The sequence below is a fragment of the Salmo salar genome, unplaced genomic scaffold (genome assembly GCF_965601325.2).
Source record: "Salmo salar unplaced genomic scaffold, fSalSal1 ptg000988l, whole genome shotgun sequence".
Lineage (NCBI taxonomy): Eukaryota > Metazoa > Chordata > Actinopteri > Salmoniformes > Salmonidae > Salmo > Salmo salar.
In genome coordinates this window covers 111,207-124,410 of record NW_027675579.1, presented here as the reverse complement: position 1 = coordinate 124,410, position 13,204 = coordinate 111,207, and the positions used below count along the sequence as shown (strand labels likewise).

General features: G+C 52.9%; 1 protein-coding gene across 7 annotated transcripts in view; it reads left to right on the top strand.

Moving 5' to 3' along the window:
* Window positions 1-1,295: 1,295 nt before the first annotated feature.
* LOC123738880 (centrosomal protein of 192 kDa) overlaps window positions 1,296-13,204 on the top strand; it is a 90,860-nt gene continuing 78,951 nt past the window's right edge. For 4 of the 7 annotated variants that reach the window (XM_082972705.1, XM_082972709.1, XM_082972708.1 and 1 more), the window contains exons 1-7: window positions 1,296-1,385; window positions 2,251-2,472; window positions 2,661-2,786; window positions 3,893-4,047; window positions 6,276-6,337; window positions 10,303-10,444; window positions 11,994-12,109. In XM_082972705.1, coding sequence (XP_082828831.1) covers window positions 2,306-2,472; window positions 2,661-2,786; window positions 3,893-4,047; window positions 6,276-6,337; window positions 10,303-10,444; window positions 11,994-12,109 — 768 coding nt within the window. In that variant the 5' untranslated portion in view covers window positions 1,296-1,385; window positions 2,251-2,305. The remainder of the gene's footprint in view (window positions 1,386-2,250; window positions 2,473-2,660; window positions 2,787-3,892; window positions 4,048-6,275; window positions 6,338-10,302; window positions 10,445-11,993; window positions 12,110-13,204) is intronic. The other 3 variants (XM_082972706.1, XM_082972707.1, XM_082972704.1) reach the window with 3 other exon arrangements.

The following is a 13,204-nucleotide window of genomic DNA, read 5'->3' as shown; positions in this document are numbered from 1 at the left end:
CACAGTAACATGAAAACCCAACGCTGTTATACAATGTAGCTGTGTATCCTATGCATGTGTGCACTCACTATGTACCATCCATAACTGACTACCGTGTGAATCAGCCTTTACACTCACTACGTACCATCCATGACTACCGTGTGAATCAGCCTTTACACTCACTATGTACCATCCATGACTGACTACCGTGTGAATCAGCCTTTACACTCACTACGTACCATCCATGACTACCATGTGAATCAGCCTTTACACTCACTATGTACCATCCATAACTGACTACCGTGTGAATCAGCCTTTACACTCACTATGTACCATCCATAACTGACTACCATGTGAATCAGCCTTTACACTCACTATGTACCATCCATGACTGACTACCATGTGAATCAGCCTTTACACTCACTATGTGCCATCCATGACTGACTACCGTGTGAATCAGCCTTTACACTCACTATGTACCATCCATAACTGACTACCATGTGAATCAGCCTTTACACTCACTATGTACCATCCATAACTGACTACCATGTGAGTCAGCCGTGAATCAGCCGACTGAGGGCCCTGAGCACTTTACATTCTACTACTGGGTTTCTCTCATGAAACTACCAGACTGAGAGGCCCTGAGTACTTTACATTCTACCACTGGGTTTCTCTCATGAAACTACCAGACTGAGGGGCCCTGAGTACTTTACATTCTACCACTGGGTTTCTCTCATGAAACTACCAGACTGAGGGGCCCTGAGTACTTTACATTCTACCACTGGGTTTCTCTCATGAAACTACCAGACTGAGGGGCCCTGAGCACTTTACATTCTACCACTGGGTTTCTCTCATGAAACTATCTGTCGTTCTCATGTATTTACTGTGCAGCTGTCAGCTAGCCAAGTGATGGTTGCAGCTGCTGTGGGGAACATATGATACTCCTGCAAGTTCCCTGACCACTCCTTAGACTTAGGATTTATGATATGATATGGATGCTATTGAATCTGCAACAAGTGCTACACATTTTGAATATATGTATCACATACATTTCATGAGCAAAAAAAATTAAATACAATTTAACTATATATCACAACAATTAGTTGATGAGAAACACTTCAATCCAATGCTATACTTTCAAAATGTAAGGACCATATCTGGTAAGGACATTGATCTGATATATATATATATATATATATATATATATACCTCTACAATTGAACTAATTCAAGTAAAATGACAGGATAACAATCCAATGGTGATACACCATTTCACATGGTCATAGAGGTTAGTCCAATCAAAACGTCTCTTTCTATCTACGTCCCGCCCATAGTGATGGTTGCTTAGCGCGGGCTTCCGGTGATTGATCCAACCGAATACCGTGTTTCTCCGAGGCTACTGGTCCGGTTTGTTACCACTTCTAACTTTAATAATACTTTATTGTGTGTTTTAAAAAAAAAACTTTTCGTTAATTGTGTAGCGTAATAATTACTTAAACGTGTTGCTACTTTAGAAACAGTAACATTACTGTGAGGACTTCATGTCTTGCGGCCCCGTCTCGGTAAATTTATTGCGAGTCGGTTTTCACTCGGGAGAGAAACTTCTTCATTTGTTGTGAAAATTGTAGCTCTGTTTACTTTCGGTATTTTTTTTGGGGGGTGGGGGGGGAGTACTGGCCTTAAACTATTCAGTAAGTTAGAAAACGGTTTATTTGTGTGCTCATCTACTTTGGTTAAAGTGTTTGTAGCTAGCTAGCTAACTAACTAGCTTTGACAAACTTTCCTCTGTGTCAATACAAGTTTGTTTTGCCAGGCCACAACGACAAACTGACTGGCTGCATTGATGTATCTAGATATCATATCTGTCCCTCTGATATTCACCTGATATCCACCTAATATCTATCTAATATCCCTCTAATATCCCTCTAATATCCCTCTAATATTTAGCTAATATCCCTCTAATATCCCTCTAATATTTAGCTAATATCCCTCTAATATCCCTCTGATACCCACCTAATATCCACCTAATATCCCTCTAGTTGGAACAATGTGTCAGTGTTTTGTTTTAGTTTTGGTTACCTTGTAGCTTTGAGTTTGGACTGGAGTCAACTGACTGGGTACTTTTTGGCATTGCCGTCATGTGAACATCACGAGGAGGAATCTACATGACACTTTTAACTACAACACACTTTCCACTATGAACTTGAATTATTGCTCGTCTAACTGACATGTTTATCATGAATTGTGCTGAATGTTTTTTTTCTCCACTCAGTTGATGGTCTGCAGTAGAACCTGAGGTAGCTGGGTCCTAACCGTAGCCCAGCATCATGACAGAGAGTTTCAGCAACATCGAGGATGAGGCGTTCCCCAGTTTCCTGTCTACCTCTGTGGGCAGCAGCCGTGCCACCCTGGGAAACGTCACCCTGGCCTCCACCCTGGGGCTGCCCGTAGCTGCCTCCACCGTGGCTAAAATTAGAGCTGGGTCCGACAACAGGTGGGTCAGCAGCACCACTTACCCCCCACCACCCGTCACGCCAACATCAATGTTACTGGAACACAAGGCCCTGCAGAACTATATGGGTTTTGGTTCTGGCTCGGTAACCTTCTAATACAGCGTTACCGTTATGTAGCTCTGATCAGTGTTCATAACTATCTGACTACTACTAAAAAAATGAATCTCAGTCCTTTTCTCTCCAGAGTAAATGCCGTCCAGGCGTCATATCTGGAGGACGGTCGGTTCTCTCTGGCTGACTCTCAGTCCAACAACAAGGAACAGGGGAAATTTGCCCTCAGCTTCAAAGATGAGCTGTGAGTATCAAAGAGTTTTTTTTATATTAGCAGCAGTGAAAGTCATGTCATGCAGGGCTCTATGCTGACTTGTTTTCCAAGGAGCACATGTGCTCCGAAGTTGAAAAGCAGATAATGATATTCAGGAACACCGTAAATGCAGGGTTAAGGAGCCCCGTGGGGGGGAAATGCAGGGTTAAGGAGCCCCGTGGGGGGGAAATGCAGGGTTAAGGAGCCCCGTGGGGGGGAAATGCAGGGTTAAGGAGCCCCGTGGGGGGAAATGCAGGGTTAAGGAGCCCCGTGGGGGGGAAATGCAGGGTTAAGGAGCCCCGTGGGGGGAAATGCAGGGTTAAGGAGCCCCGTGGGGGGAAAATGCAGGGTTAAGGAGCCCCGTGGGGGGGAAATGCAGGGTTAAGGAGCCCCGTGGGGGGGAAATGCAGGGTTAAGGAGCCCCGTGGGGGGGAAATGCAGGGTTAAGGAGCCCCGTGGGGGGGAAATGCAGGGTTAAGGAGCCCCGTGGGGGGGAAATGCAGGGTTAAGGAGCCCCGTGGGGGGAAATGCAGGGTTAAGGAGCCCCGTGGGGGGAAATACAGGGTTAAGGAGCCCCGTGGGGGGGGAAATGCAGGGTTAAGGAGCCCCGTGGGAGGGGAAATGCAGGGTTAAGGAGCCCCGTGGGGGGGGAAATGCAGGGTTAAGGAGCCCCGTGGGGGGGAAATGCAGGGTTAAGGAGCCCCGTGGGGGGGGAAATGCAGGGTTAAGGAGCCCCGTGGGGGGGAAATGCAGGGTTAAGGAGCCCCGTGGGGGGGAAATGCAGGGTTAAGGAGCCCCGTGGGGGGGAAATGCAGGGTTAAGGAGCCCCGTGGGGGGGAAATGCAGGGTTAAGGAGCCCCGTGGGGGGGAAATGCAGGGTTAAGGAGCCCCGTGGGGGGGGAAATGCAGGGTTAAGGAGCCCCGTGGGGGGGAAATGCAGGGTTAAGGAGCCCCGTGGGGGGGAAATGCAGGGTGAAGGAGCCCCAGTGCTCCTTCACCCTGCATGCGGTTAGGGATGTGAATATCCCCCATGTTTGCTTCAGTGAACGATGTTGCTCACATGGATCCCCTCTGTCTCTCTCTCTCCATCCTCTCAGAGATGCTGCAGATGACTTCATAGCAGCCCACCGGTTCTCAGACATGCTGGTGAAGGTGAATCTGGACCAGACAGAGCCCAGGACTAGAGCCTCCTCCCTCGGCCCCAACACACAGACTGGACCTCTCCCTGGAAGACACTCTGAACATGGAGATGGTAAACACTGTACCAGTTACCTTGGTTTGTGGTTCCAGTGTGGCTCTGTAGAGCATGGTGGGTCCAACACCAGGGTCCAGTGTGGTTCTGTAGAGCATGGTGCGTCCAACACCAGGGTCCAGTGTGGTTCTGTAGAGCATGGTGCGTCCAACACCAGGGTCCAGTGTGGTTCTGTAGAGCATGGTGCGTCCAACACCAGGGTCCAGTGTGGTTCTGTAGAGCATGGTGCGTCCAACACCAGGGTCCTAGGGTCCAGTGTGGTTCTGTAGAGCATGGTGGGTCCAACACCAGGGTCCTGGGGTCCAATGTGGTTCTGTAGAGCATGGTGGGTCCAACACCAGTCCAACACCAGGGTCCTGGGGTCCAGTGTGGTTCTGTACAGCATGGTGCGTCCAACACCATGGTCCTGGGGTCCAGTGTGGTTCTGTAGAGCATGGTGCGTCCAACACCAGGGTCCTGGGGTCCAGTGTGGTTCTGTAGAGCATGGTGCGTCCAACACCAGGGTCCTGGGGTCGAGTGTGGTTCTGTAGAGCATGGTGGGTCCAACACCATGGTCCTGGGGTCCAGTGTGGTTCTGTAGAGCATGGTGCGTCCAACACCAGGGTCCTGGGGTCCAGTGTGGTTCTGTAGAGCATGGTGGGTCCAACACCAGGGTCCTGAGGTCCAGTGTGGTTCTGTAGAGCATGGTGCGTCCAACACCAGGGTCCTGGGGTCCAGTGTGGTTCTGTAGAGCATGGTGGGTCCAACACCAGGGTCCTGGGGTCCAGTGTGGTTCTGTAGAGCATGGTGCGTCCAACACCAGGGTCCTGAGGTCCAGTGTGGTTCTGTAGAGCATGGTGGGTCCAACACCAGGGTCCTGGGGTCCAGTGTGGTTCTGTAGAGCATGGTGGGTCCAACACCAGGGTCCTGAGGTCCAGTGTGGTTCTGTAGAGCATGGTGGGTCCAACACCAGGGTACTGGGGTCCAGTGTGGTTCTGTAGAGCATGGTGCGTCCAACACCAGGGTCCTGGGGTCCAGTGTGGTTCTGTAGAGCATGGTGCGTCCAACACCAGGGTCCTGGGGTCCAGTGTGGTTCTGTAGAGCATGGTGGGTCCAACACCAGGGTCCTGGGGTCCATTCCACCCATAAGTCAAATGGTTTCCATGTGTCACAAAGAGGCTTTGGATAAAAGCATCTGCAAAATGGCATTTAGTAGTAGTAATATTATTAGTAGTAATATTATTAGTAGTAATATTATTAGTAGTATTTATTATTAGTAGTATTTATTATTAGTAGATCAGTGATGTCCATCAGGCTGGTTCTCCTGTCCTTCACTAGTTGATAGATCAGTGATGTCCATCAGGCTGGTCTCCTGTCCTTCACTAGTTGATAGATCAGGCTGGTCTCCTGTCCTTCACTAGGTGATAGATCAGTGATGTCCATCAGGCTGGTTCTCCTGTCCTTCACTAGTTGATAGATCAGGCTGGTCTCCTGTCCTTCACTAGGTGATAGATCAGTGATGTCCATCAGGCTGGTTCTCCTGTCCTTCACTAGTTGATAGATCAGTGATGTCCATCAGGCTGGTCTCCTGTCCTTCACTAGTTGATAGATCAGGCTGGTCTCCTGTTCTTCACTAGGTGATAGATCAGTGATGTCCATCAGGCTGGTTCTCCTGTCCTTCACTAGTTGATAGATCAGTGATGTCCATCAGGCTGGTTCTCCTGTCCTTCACTAGTTGATAGATCAGTGATGTCCATCAGGCTGGTCTCCTGTCCTTCACTAGTTGATAGATCAGTGATGTCCATCAGGCTGGTTCTCCTGTCCTTCACTAGTTGATAGATCAGGCTGGGCTCCTGTCCTTCACTAGTTGATAGATCAGTGATGTCCATCAAGCTGGTCTCCTGTCCTTCACTAGTTGATAGATCAGGCTGGGCTCCTGTCCTTCACTAGTTGATAGATCAGTGATGTCCATCAGGCTGGTCTCCTGTCCTTCACTAGTTGATAGATCAGGCTGGGCTCCTGTCCTTCACTAGTTGATAGATCAGTGATGTCCATCAGGCTGGTTCTCCTGTCCTTCACTAGTTGATAGATCAGTGATGTCCATCAGGCTGGTTCTCCTGTCCTTCACTAGTTGATAGATCAGGCTGGGCTCCTGTCCTTCACTAGGTGATAGATCAGTGATGTCCATCAGGCTGGTGTGCTGTGTTAGCTAACAAACCAACTAACTGAGTTTCTCGTCTCCCTGTCAGATCTCTCTACGGGGCGGCTGGCCTTCACCAACCTGGTTAATATGGACTTTATGGATCTAAAGGTATCACACACTCTCAATGTCGTCTCATTAGCTTTTAGAGTGGTCTCCTTTCCCCCGTCCAGTATGGGTGGTAGCCTCCCCCTGTCCTTTAGGGTCCAGTATGGGTGGTAGCCTCCCCCTGTCCTTTAGGGTCCAGTATGGGTGGTAGCCTCCCCCCTGTCCTTTAGGGTCCAGTATGGGTGGTAGCCTCCCCCCTGTCCTTTAGGGTCCAGTATGGGTGGTAGCCTCCCCCCTGTCCTTTAGGGTCCAGTATGGGTGGTAGCCTCCCCCTGTCCTTTAGGGTCCAGTATGGGTGGTAGCCTCCCCCCTGTCCTTTAGGGTCCAGTATGGGTGGTAGCCTCCCCCCTGTCCTTTAGGGTCCAGTATGGGTGGTAGCCTCCCCCCTGTCCTTTAGGGTCCAGTATGGGTGGTAGCCTCCCCCTGTCCTTTAGGGTCCAGTATGGGTGGTAGCCCCCCCCTGTCCTTTAGGGTCCAGTATGGGTGGTAGCCTCCCCCCTGTCCTTTAGGGTCCAGTATGGGTGGTAGCCTCCCCCCTGTCCTTTAGGGTCCAGTATGGGTGGTAGCCTCCCCCCTGTCCTTTAGGGTCCAGTATGGGTGGTAGCCTCCCCCCTGTCCTTTAGGGTCCAGTATGGGTGGTAGCCTCCCCCCTGTCCTTTAGGGTCCAGTATGGGTGGTAGCCTCCCCCCTGTCCTTTAGGGTCCAGTATGGGTGGTAGCCTCCCCCTGTCCTTTAGGGTCCAGTATGGGTGGTAGCCTCCCCCCTGTCCTTTAGGGTCCAGTATGGGTGGTAGCCTCCCCCCTGTCCTTTAGGGTCCAGTATGGGTGGTAGCCTCCCCCCTGTCCTTTAGGGTCCAGTATGGGTGGTAGCCTCCCCCCTGTCCTTTAGGGTCCAGTATGGGTGGTAGCCTCCCCCCTGTCCTTTAGGGTCCAGTATGGGTGGTAGCCTCCCCCTGTCCTTTAGGGTCCAGTATGGGTGGTAGCCTCCCCCCTGTCCTTTAGGGTCCAGTATGGGTGGTAGCCTCCCCCCTGTCCTTTAGGGTCCAGTATGGGTGGTAGCCTCCCCCTGTCCTTTAGGGTCCAGTATGGGTGGTAGCCTCCCCCCTGTCCTTTAGGGTCCAGTATGGGTGGTAGCCTCCCCCCTGTCCTTTAGGGTCCAGTATGGGTGGTAGCCTCCCCCCTGTCCTTTAGGGTCCAGTATGGGTGGTAGCCTCCCCCCTGTCCTTTAGGGTCCAGTATGGGTGGTAGCCTCCCCCCTGTCCTTTAGGGTCCAGTATGGGTGGTAGCCTCCCCCCTGTCCTTTAGGGTCCAGTATGGGTGGTAGCCTCCCCCCTGTCCTTTAGGGTCCAGTATGGGTGGTAGCCTCCCCCCTGTCCTTTAGGGTCCAGTATGGGTGGTAGCCTCCCCCCTGTCCTTTAGGGTCCAGTATGGGTGGTAGCCTCCCCCCTGTCCTTTAGGGTCCAGTATGGGTGGTAGCCTCCCCCCTGTCCTTTAGGGTCCAGTATGGGTGGTAGCCTCCCCCCTGTCCTTTAGGGTCCAGTATGGGTGGTAGCCTCCCCCCTGTCCTTTAGGGTCCAGTATGGGTGGTAGCCTCCCCCCTGTCCTTTAGGGTCCAGTATGGGTGGTAGCCTCCCCCCTGTCCTTTAGGGTCCAGTATGGGTGGTAGCCTCCCCCCTGTCCTTTAGGGTCCAGTATGGGTGGTAGCTCCCCCCTGTCCTTTAGGGTCCAGTATGGGTGGTAGCTCCCCCTGTCCTTTAGGGTCCAGTATGGGTGGTAGCCTCCCCCCTGTCCTTTAGGGTCCAGTATGGGTGGTAGCCTCCCCCCTGTCCTTTAGGGTCCAGTATGGGTGGTAGCCTCCCCCCTGTCCTTTAGGGTCCAGTATGGGTGGTAGCCTCCCCCCTGTCCTTTAGGGTCCAGTATGGGTGGTAGCCTCCCCCCTGTCCTTTAGGGTCCAGTATGGGTGGTAGCCTCCCCCCTGTCCTTTAGGGTCCAGTATGGGTGGTAGCCTCCCCCTGTCCTTTAGGGTCCAGTATGGGTGGTAGCCTCCCCCCTGTCCTTTAGGGTCCAGTATGGGTGGTAGCCTCCCCCCTGTCCTTTAGGGTCCAGTATGGGTGGTAGCCTCCCCCCTGTCCTTTAGGGTCCAGTATGGGTGGTAGCCTGTCCTTTAGGGTCCAGTATGGGTGGTAGCCTGTCCTTTAGGGTCCAGTATGGGTGGTAGCCTCCCCCCTGTCCTTTAGGGTCCAGTATGGGTGGTTGCCTCCCCCCTGTCCTTTAGGGTCCAGTATGGGTGGTAGCCTCCCCCCTGTCCTTTAGGGTCCAGTATGGGTGGTAGCCTCCCCCCTGTCCTTTAGGGTCCAGTATGGGTGGTAGCCTCCCCCCTGTCCTTTAGGGTCCAGTATGGGTGGTAGCCTCCCCCTGTCCTTTAGGGTCCAGTATGGGTGGTAGCCTCCCCCTGTCCTTTAGGGTCCAGTATGGGTGGTAGCCTCCCCCCTGTCCTTTAGGGTCCAGTATGGGTGGTAGCCTCCCCCTGTCCTTTAGGGTCCAGTATGGGTGGTAGCCTCCCCCTGTCCTTTAGGGTCCAGTATGGGTGGTAGCCTCCCCCCTGTCCTTTAGGGTCCAGTATGGGTGGTAGCCTCCCCCCTGTCCTTTAGGGTCCAGTATGGGTGGTAGCCTCCCCCTGTCCTTTAGGGTCCAGTATGGGTGGTAGCCTCCCCCTGTCCTTTAGGGTCCAGTATGGGTGGTAGCCTCCCCCCTGTCCTTTAGGGTCCAGTATGGGTGGTAGCCTCCCCCCTGTCCTTTAGGGTCCAGTATGGGTGGTAGCCTCCCCCCTGTCCTTTAGGGTCCAGTATGGGTGGTAGCCTCCCCCCTGTCCTTTAGGGTCCAGTATGGGTGGTAGCCTCCCCCTGTCCTTTAGGGTCCAGTATGGGTGGTAGCCTCCCCCTGTCCTTTAGGGTCCAGTATGGGTGGTAGCCTCCCCCTGTCCTTTAGGGTCCAGTATGGGTGGTAGCCTCCCCCCTGTCCTTTAGGGTCCAGTATGGGTGGTAGCCTCCCCCCTGTCCTTTAGGGTCCAGTATGGGTGATAGCCTCCCCCCTGGGTCTTTAGGGTCCAGTATGGGTGGTAGCCTCCCCCCTGTCCTTTAGGGTCCAGTATGGGTGGTAGCCTCCCCCCTGTCCTTTAGGGTCCAGTATGGGTGGTAGCCTCCCCCTGTCCTTTAGGGTCCAGTATGGGTGGTAGCCTCCCCCCTGTCCTTTAGGGTCCAGTATGGGTGGTAGCCTCCCCCTGTCCTTTAGGGTCCAGTATGGGTGGTAGCCTCCCCCCTGTCCTTTAGGGTCCATTATGGGTGGTAGCCTCCCCCTGTCCTTTAGGGTCCAGTATGGGTGGTAGCCTCCCCCTGTCCTTTAGGGTCCAGTATGGGTGGTAGCCTCCCCCCTGTCCTTTAGGGTCCAGTATGGGTGGTAGCCTCCCCCTGTCCTTTAGGGTCCAGTATGGGTGGTAGCCTCCCCCTGTCCTTTAGGGTCCAGTATGGGTGGTAGCCTCCCCCTGTCCTTTAGGGTCCAGTATGGGTGGTAGCCTCCCCCTGTCCTTTAGGGTCCAGTATGGGTGGTAGCCTCCCCCTGTCCTTTAGGGTCCAGTATGGGTGGTAGCCTCCCCCTGTCCTTTAGGGTCCAGTATGGGTGGTAGCCTCCCCCCTGTCCTTTAGGGTCCAGTATGGGTGGTAGCCTCCCCCCTGTCCTTTAGGGTCCAGTATGGGTGGTAGCCTCCCCCCTGTCCTTTAGGGTCCAGTATGGGTGGTAGCCTCCCCCCTGTCCTTTAGGGTCCAGTATGGGTGGTAGCCTCCCCCCTGTCCTTTAGGGTCCAGTATGGGTGGTAGCCTCCCCCTGTCCTTTAGGGTCCAGTATGGGTGGTAGCCTCCCCCCTGTCCTTTAGGGTCCAGTATGGGTGGTTGTAATTCTGTCTCTGTGATCCAGGTCCGATTCCCCCCCGGCACCGTAGACGATCAGACTCTGGCCAGTGACGGCGCAGACAGCGACCGCTTCAGTGGGAGTGTCTCCAGCTTCCTGGCCAATGAGAAGCTCATGTCTGTGGACAGCATGAACAGTGATGTCACAGGTGAGGCTGTGAGACTTTCTGAACTATATATATATAACTATAACTATAACTATATATATATATAGCTGGTGGTGGTTATAAGCTGTGTATTGTGGTGATGGTGGTTATAAGCTGTGTATTGTGTCTGAACTCCTCTCCTCTCTGATGGTGGTTATAAGCTGTGTATTGTGTCTGAACTCCTCTCCTCTCTGATGGTGGTTATAAGCTGTGTATTGTGTCTGAACTCCTCTCCTCTCTGATGGTGGTTATAAGCTGTGTATTGTGTCTGAACTCCTCTCCTCTCTGATGGTGGTTATAAGCTGTGTATTGTGTCTGAACTCCTCTCCTCTCTGATGGTGGTTATAAGCTGTGTATTGTGTCTGAACTCCTCTCCTCTCTGATGGTGGTTATAAGCTGTGTATTGTGTCTGAACTCCTCTCCTCTCTGATGGTGGTTATAAGCTGTGTATTGTGTCTGAACTCCTCTCCTCTCTGGTGGTGGTTATAAGCTGTGTATTGTGTCTGAACTCCTCTCCTCTCTGGTGGTGGTTATAAGCTGTGTATTGTGTCTGAACTCCTCTCCTCTCTGGTGGTGGTTATAAGCTGTGTATTGTGTCTGAACTCCTCTCCTCTCTGGTGGTGGTTATAAGCTGTGTATTGTGTCTGAACTCCTCTCCTCTCTGATGGTGGTTATAAGCTGTGTATTGTGTCTGAACTCCTCTCCTCTCTGATGGTGGTTATAAGCTGTGTATTGTGTCTGAACTCCTCTCCTCTCTGGTGGTGGTTATAAGCTGTGTATTGTGTCTGAACTCCTCTCCTCTCTGATGGTGGTTATAAGCTGTGTATTGTGTCTGAACTCCTCTCCTCTCTGGTGGTGGTTATAAGCTGTGTATTGTGTCTGAACTCCTCTCCTCTCTGGTGGTGGTTATAAGCTGTGTATTGTGTCTGAACTCCTCTCCTCTCTGATGGTGGTTATAAGCTGTGTATTGTGTCTGAACTCCTCTCCTCTCTGGTGGTGGTTATAAGCTGTGTATTGTGTCTGAACTCCTCTCCTCTCTGGTGGTGGTTATAAGCTGTGTATTGTGTCTGAACTCCTCTCCTCTCTGGTGGTGGTTATAAGCTGTGTATTGTGTCTGAACTCCTCTCCTCTCTGGTGGTGGTTATAAGCTGTGTATTGTGTCTGAACTCCTCTCCTCTCTGATGGTGGTTATAAGCTGTGTATTGTGTCTGAACTCCTCTCCTCTCTGATGGTGGTTATAAGCTGTGTATTGTGTCTGAACTCCTCTCCTCTCTGGTGGTGGTTATAAGCTGTGTATTGTGTCTGAACTCCTCTCCTCTCTGATGGTGGTTATAAGCTGTGTATTGTGTCTGAACTCCTCTCCTCTCTGGTGGTGGTTATAAGCTGTGTATTGTGTCTGAACTCCTCTCCTCTCTGGTGGTGGTTATAAGCTGTGTATTGTGTCTGAACTCCTCTCCTCTCTGGTGGTGGTTATAAGCTGTGTATTGTGTCTGAACTCCTCTCCTCTCTGGTGGTGGTTATAAGCTGTGTATTGTGTCTGTTTGATCCCCAGATGACGACGTCGACGTGAACGACCTGCAGGATGAAGAACTGGACCTGTACTTAAACCAGCTGGTTGGCCCTGCCATGCAGAGAGGACGGGTGGAGGGCCAGGAGATACCTGTTGCTGTAAGATGACCTCTCCTCCTGCTTTCTCCTCTCTCTCTCCTCTGCTTTCTCCCCATCTCCTCTCTCTCTCTCCCCTGCTTTCTCCCCATCTCCTCTCCTCTCTCTCTCTCCCCGTCTCCCCATCTCCTCTCCTCTCTCTCTCTCCCCTGCTTTCTCCCCATCTCCTCTCGCCTCTCTCTCTCTCCCCTGCTTTCTCCCCGTCTCCTCTCTCTCTCTCTCTCTCTCTCTCCCCGTCTCCCCATCTCCTCTCCCCTCTCTCTCTCCCCTGCTTTCTCCCCGTCTCCTCTCTCTCTCTCCTCTGCTTTCTCCCCCTCTCCTCTCTCTCTCTCCCCTGCTTTCTCCCCCTCTCCTCTCCCCTCTCTCTCCCCATCTCCTCTCCTCTCTCCCTCTCCCCTGCTTTCTCCCCATCTCCTCTCCTCTCTCTCTCTCTCTCTCCCCGTCTCCCCATCTCCTCTCTCTCTCTCTCTCCCCTGCTGTCTCCCCGTCTCCTCTCCCCTCTCTCTCTCCCCTGCTGTCTCCCCGTCTCCTCTCCCCTCTCTCTCTCCCCTGCTTTCTCCCCGTCTCTCCTCTCTCTCTCTCTCTCCCCTGCTTTCTCCCCGTCTCCTCTCTCTCTCTCCCCTGCTGTCTTCCCCGTCTCCTCTCTCTCTCTCCCCTGCTTTCTCCCCGTCTCCTCTCCCCTCTCTCTCTCCCCTGCTTTCTCCCCGTCTCTCCTCTCTCTCTCTCTCTCTCCCCTGCTTTCTCCCCGTCTCCTCTCTCTCTCCCCTGCTGTCTCCCCCTCTCCCCTCTCTCTCTCCCCTGCTTTCTCCCCGTCTCCTCTCTCTCTCCCCTGCTGTCTTCCCCTCTCCCCTCTCTCTCTCCCCTGCTGTCTCCCCGTCTCCTCTCTCTCTCCTCTGCTGTCTTCCCCTCTCTCTCTCCCCTGCTGTCTCCCCGTCTCCTCTCCCCTCTCTCTCTCTCTCCCCTGCTTTCTCCCCGTCTCCTCTCTCTCTCCTCTGCTTTCTCCTCTCTCTCCTCTGCTTTCTCCTCTCTCTCTCCTCTGCTGTCTTCCCCTCTCAACACATGTCATTGTTATATCTGTCTGTTTGTGCTTCTACACCT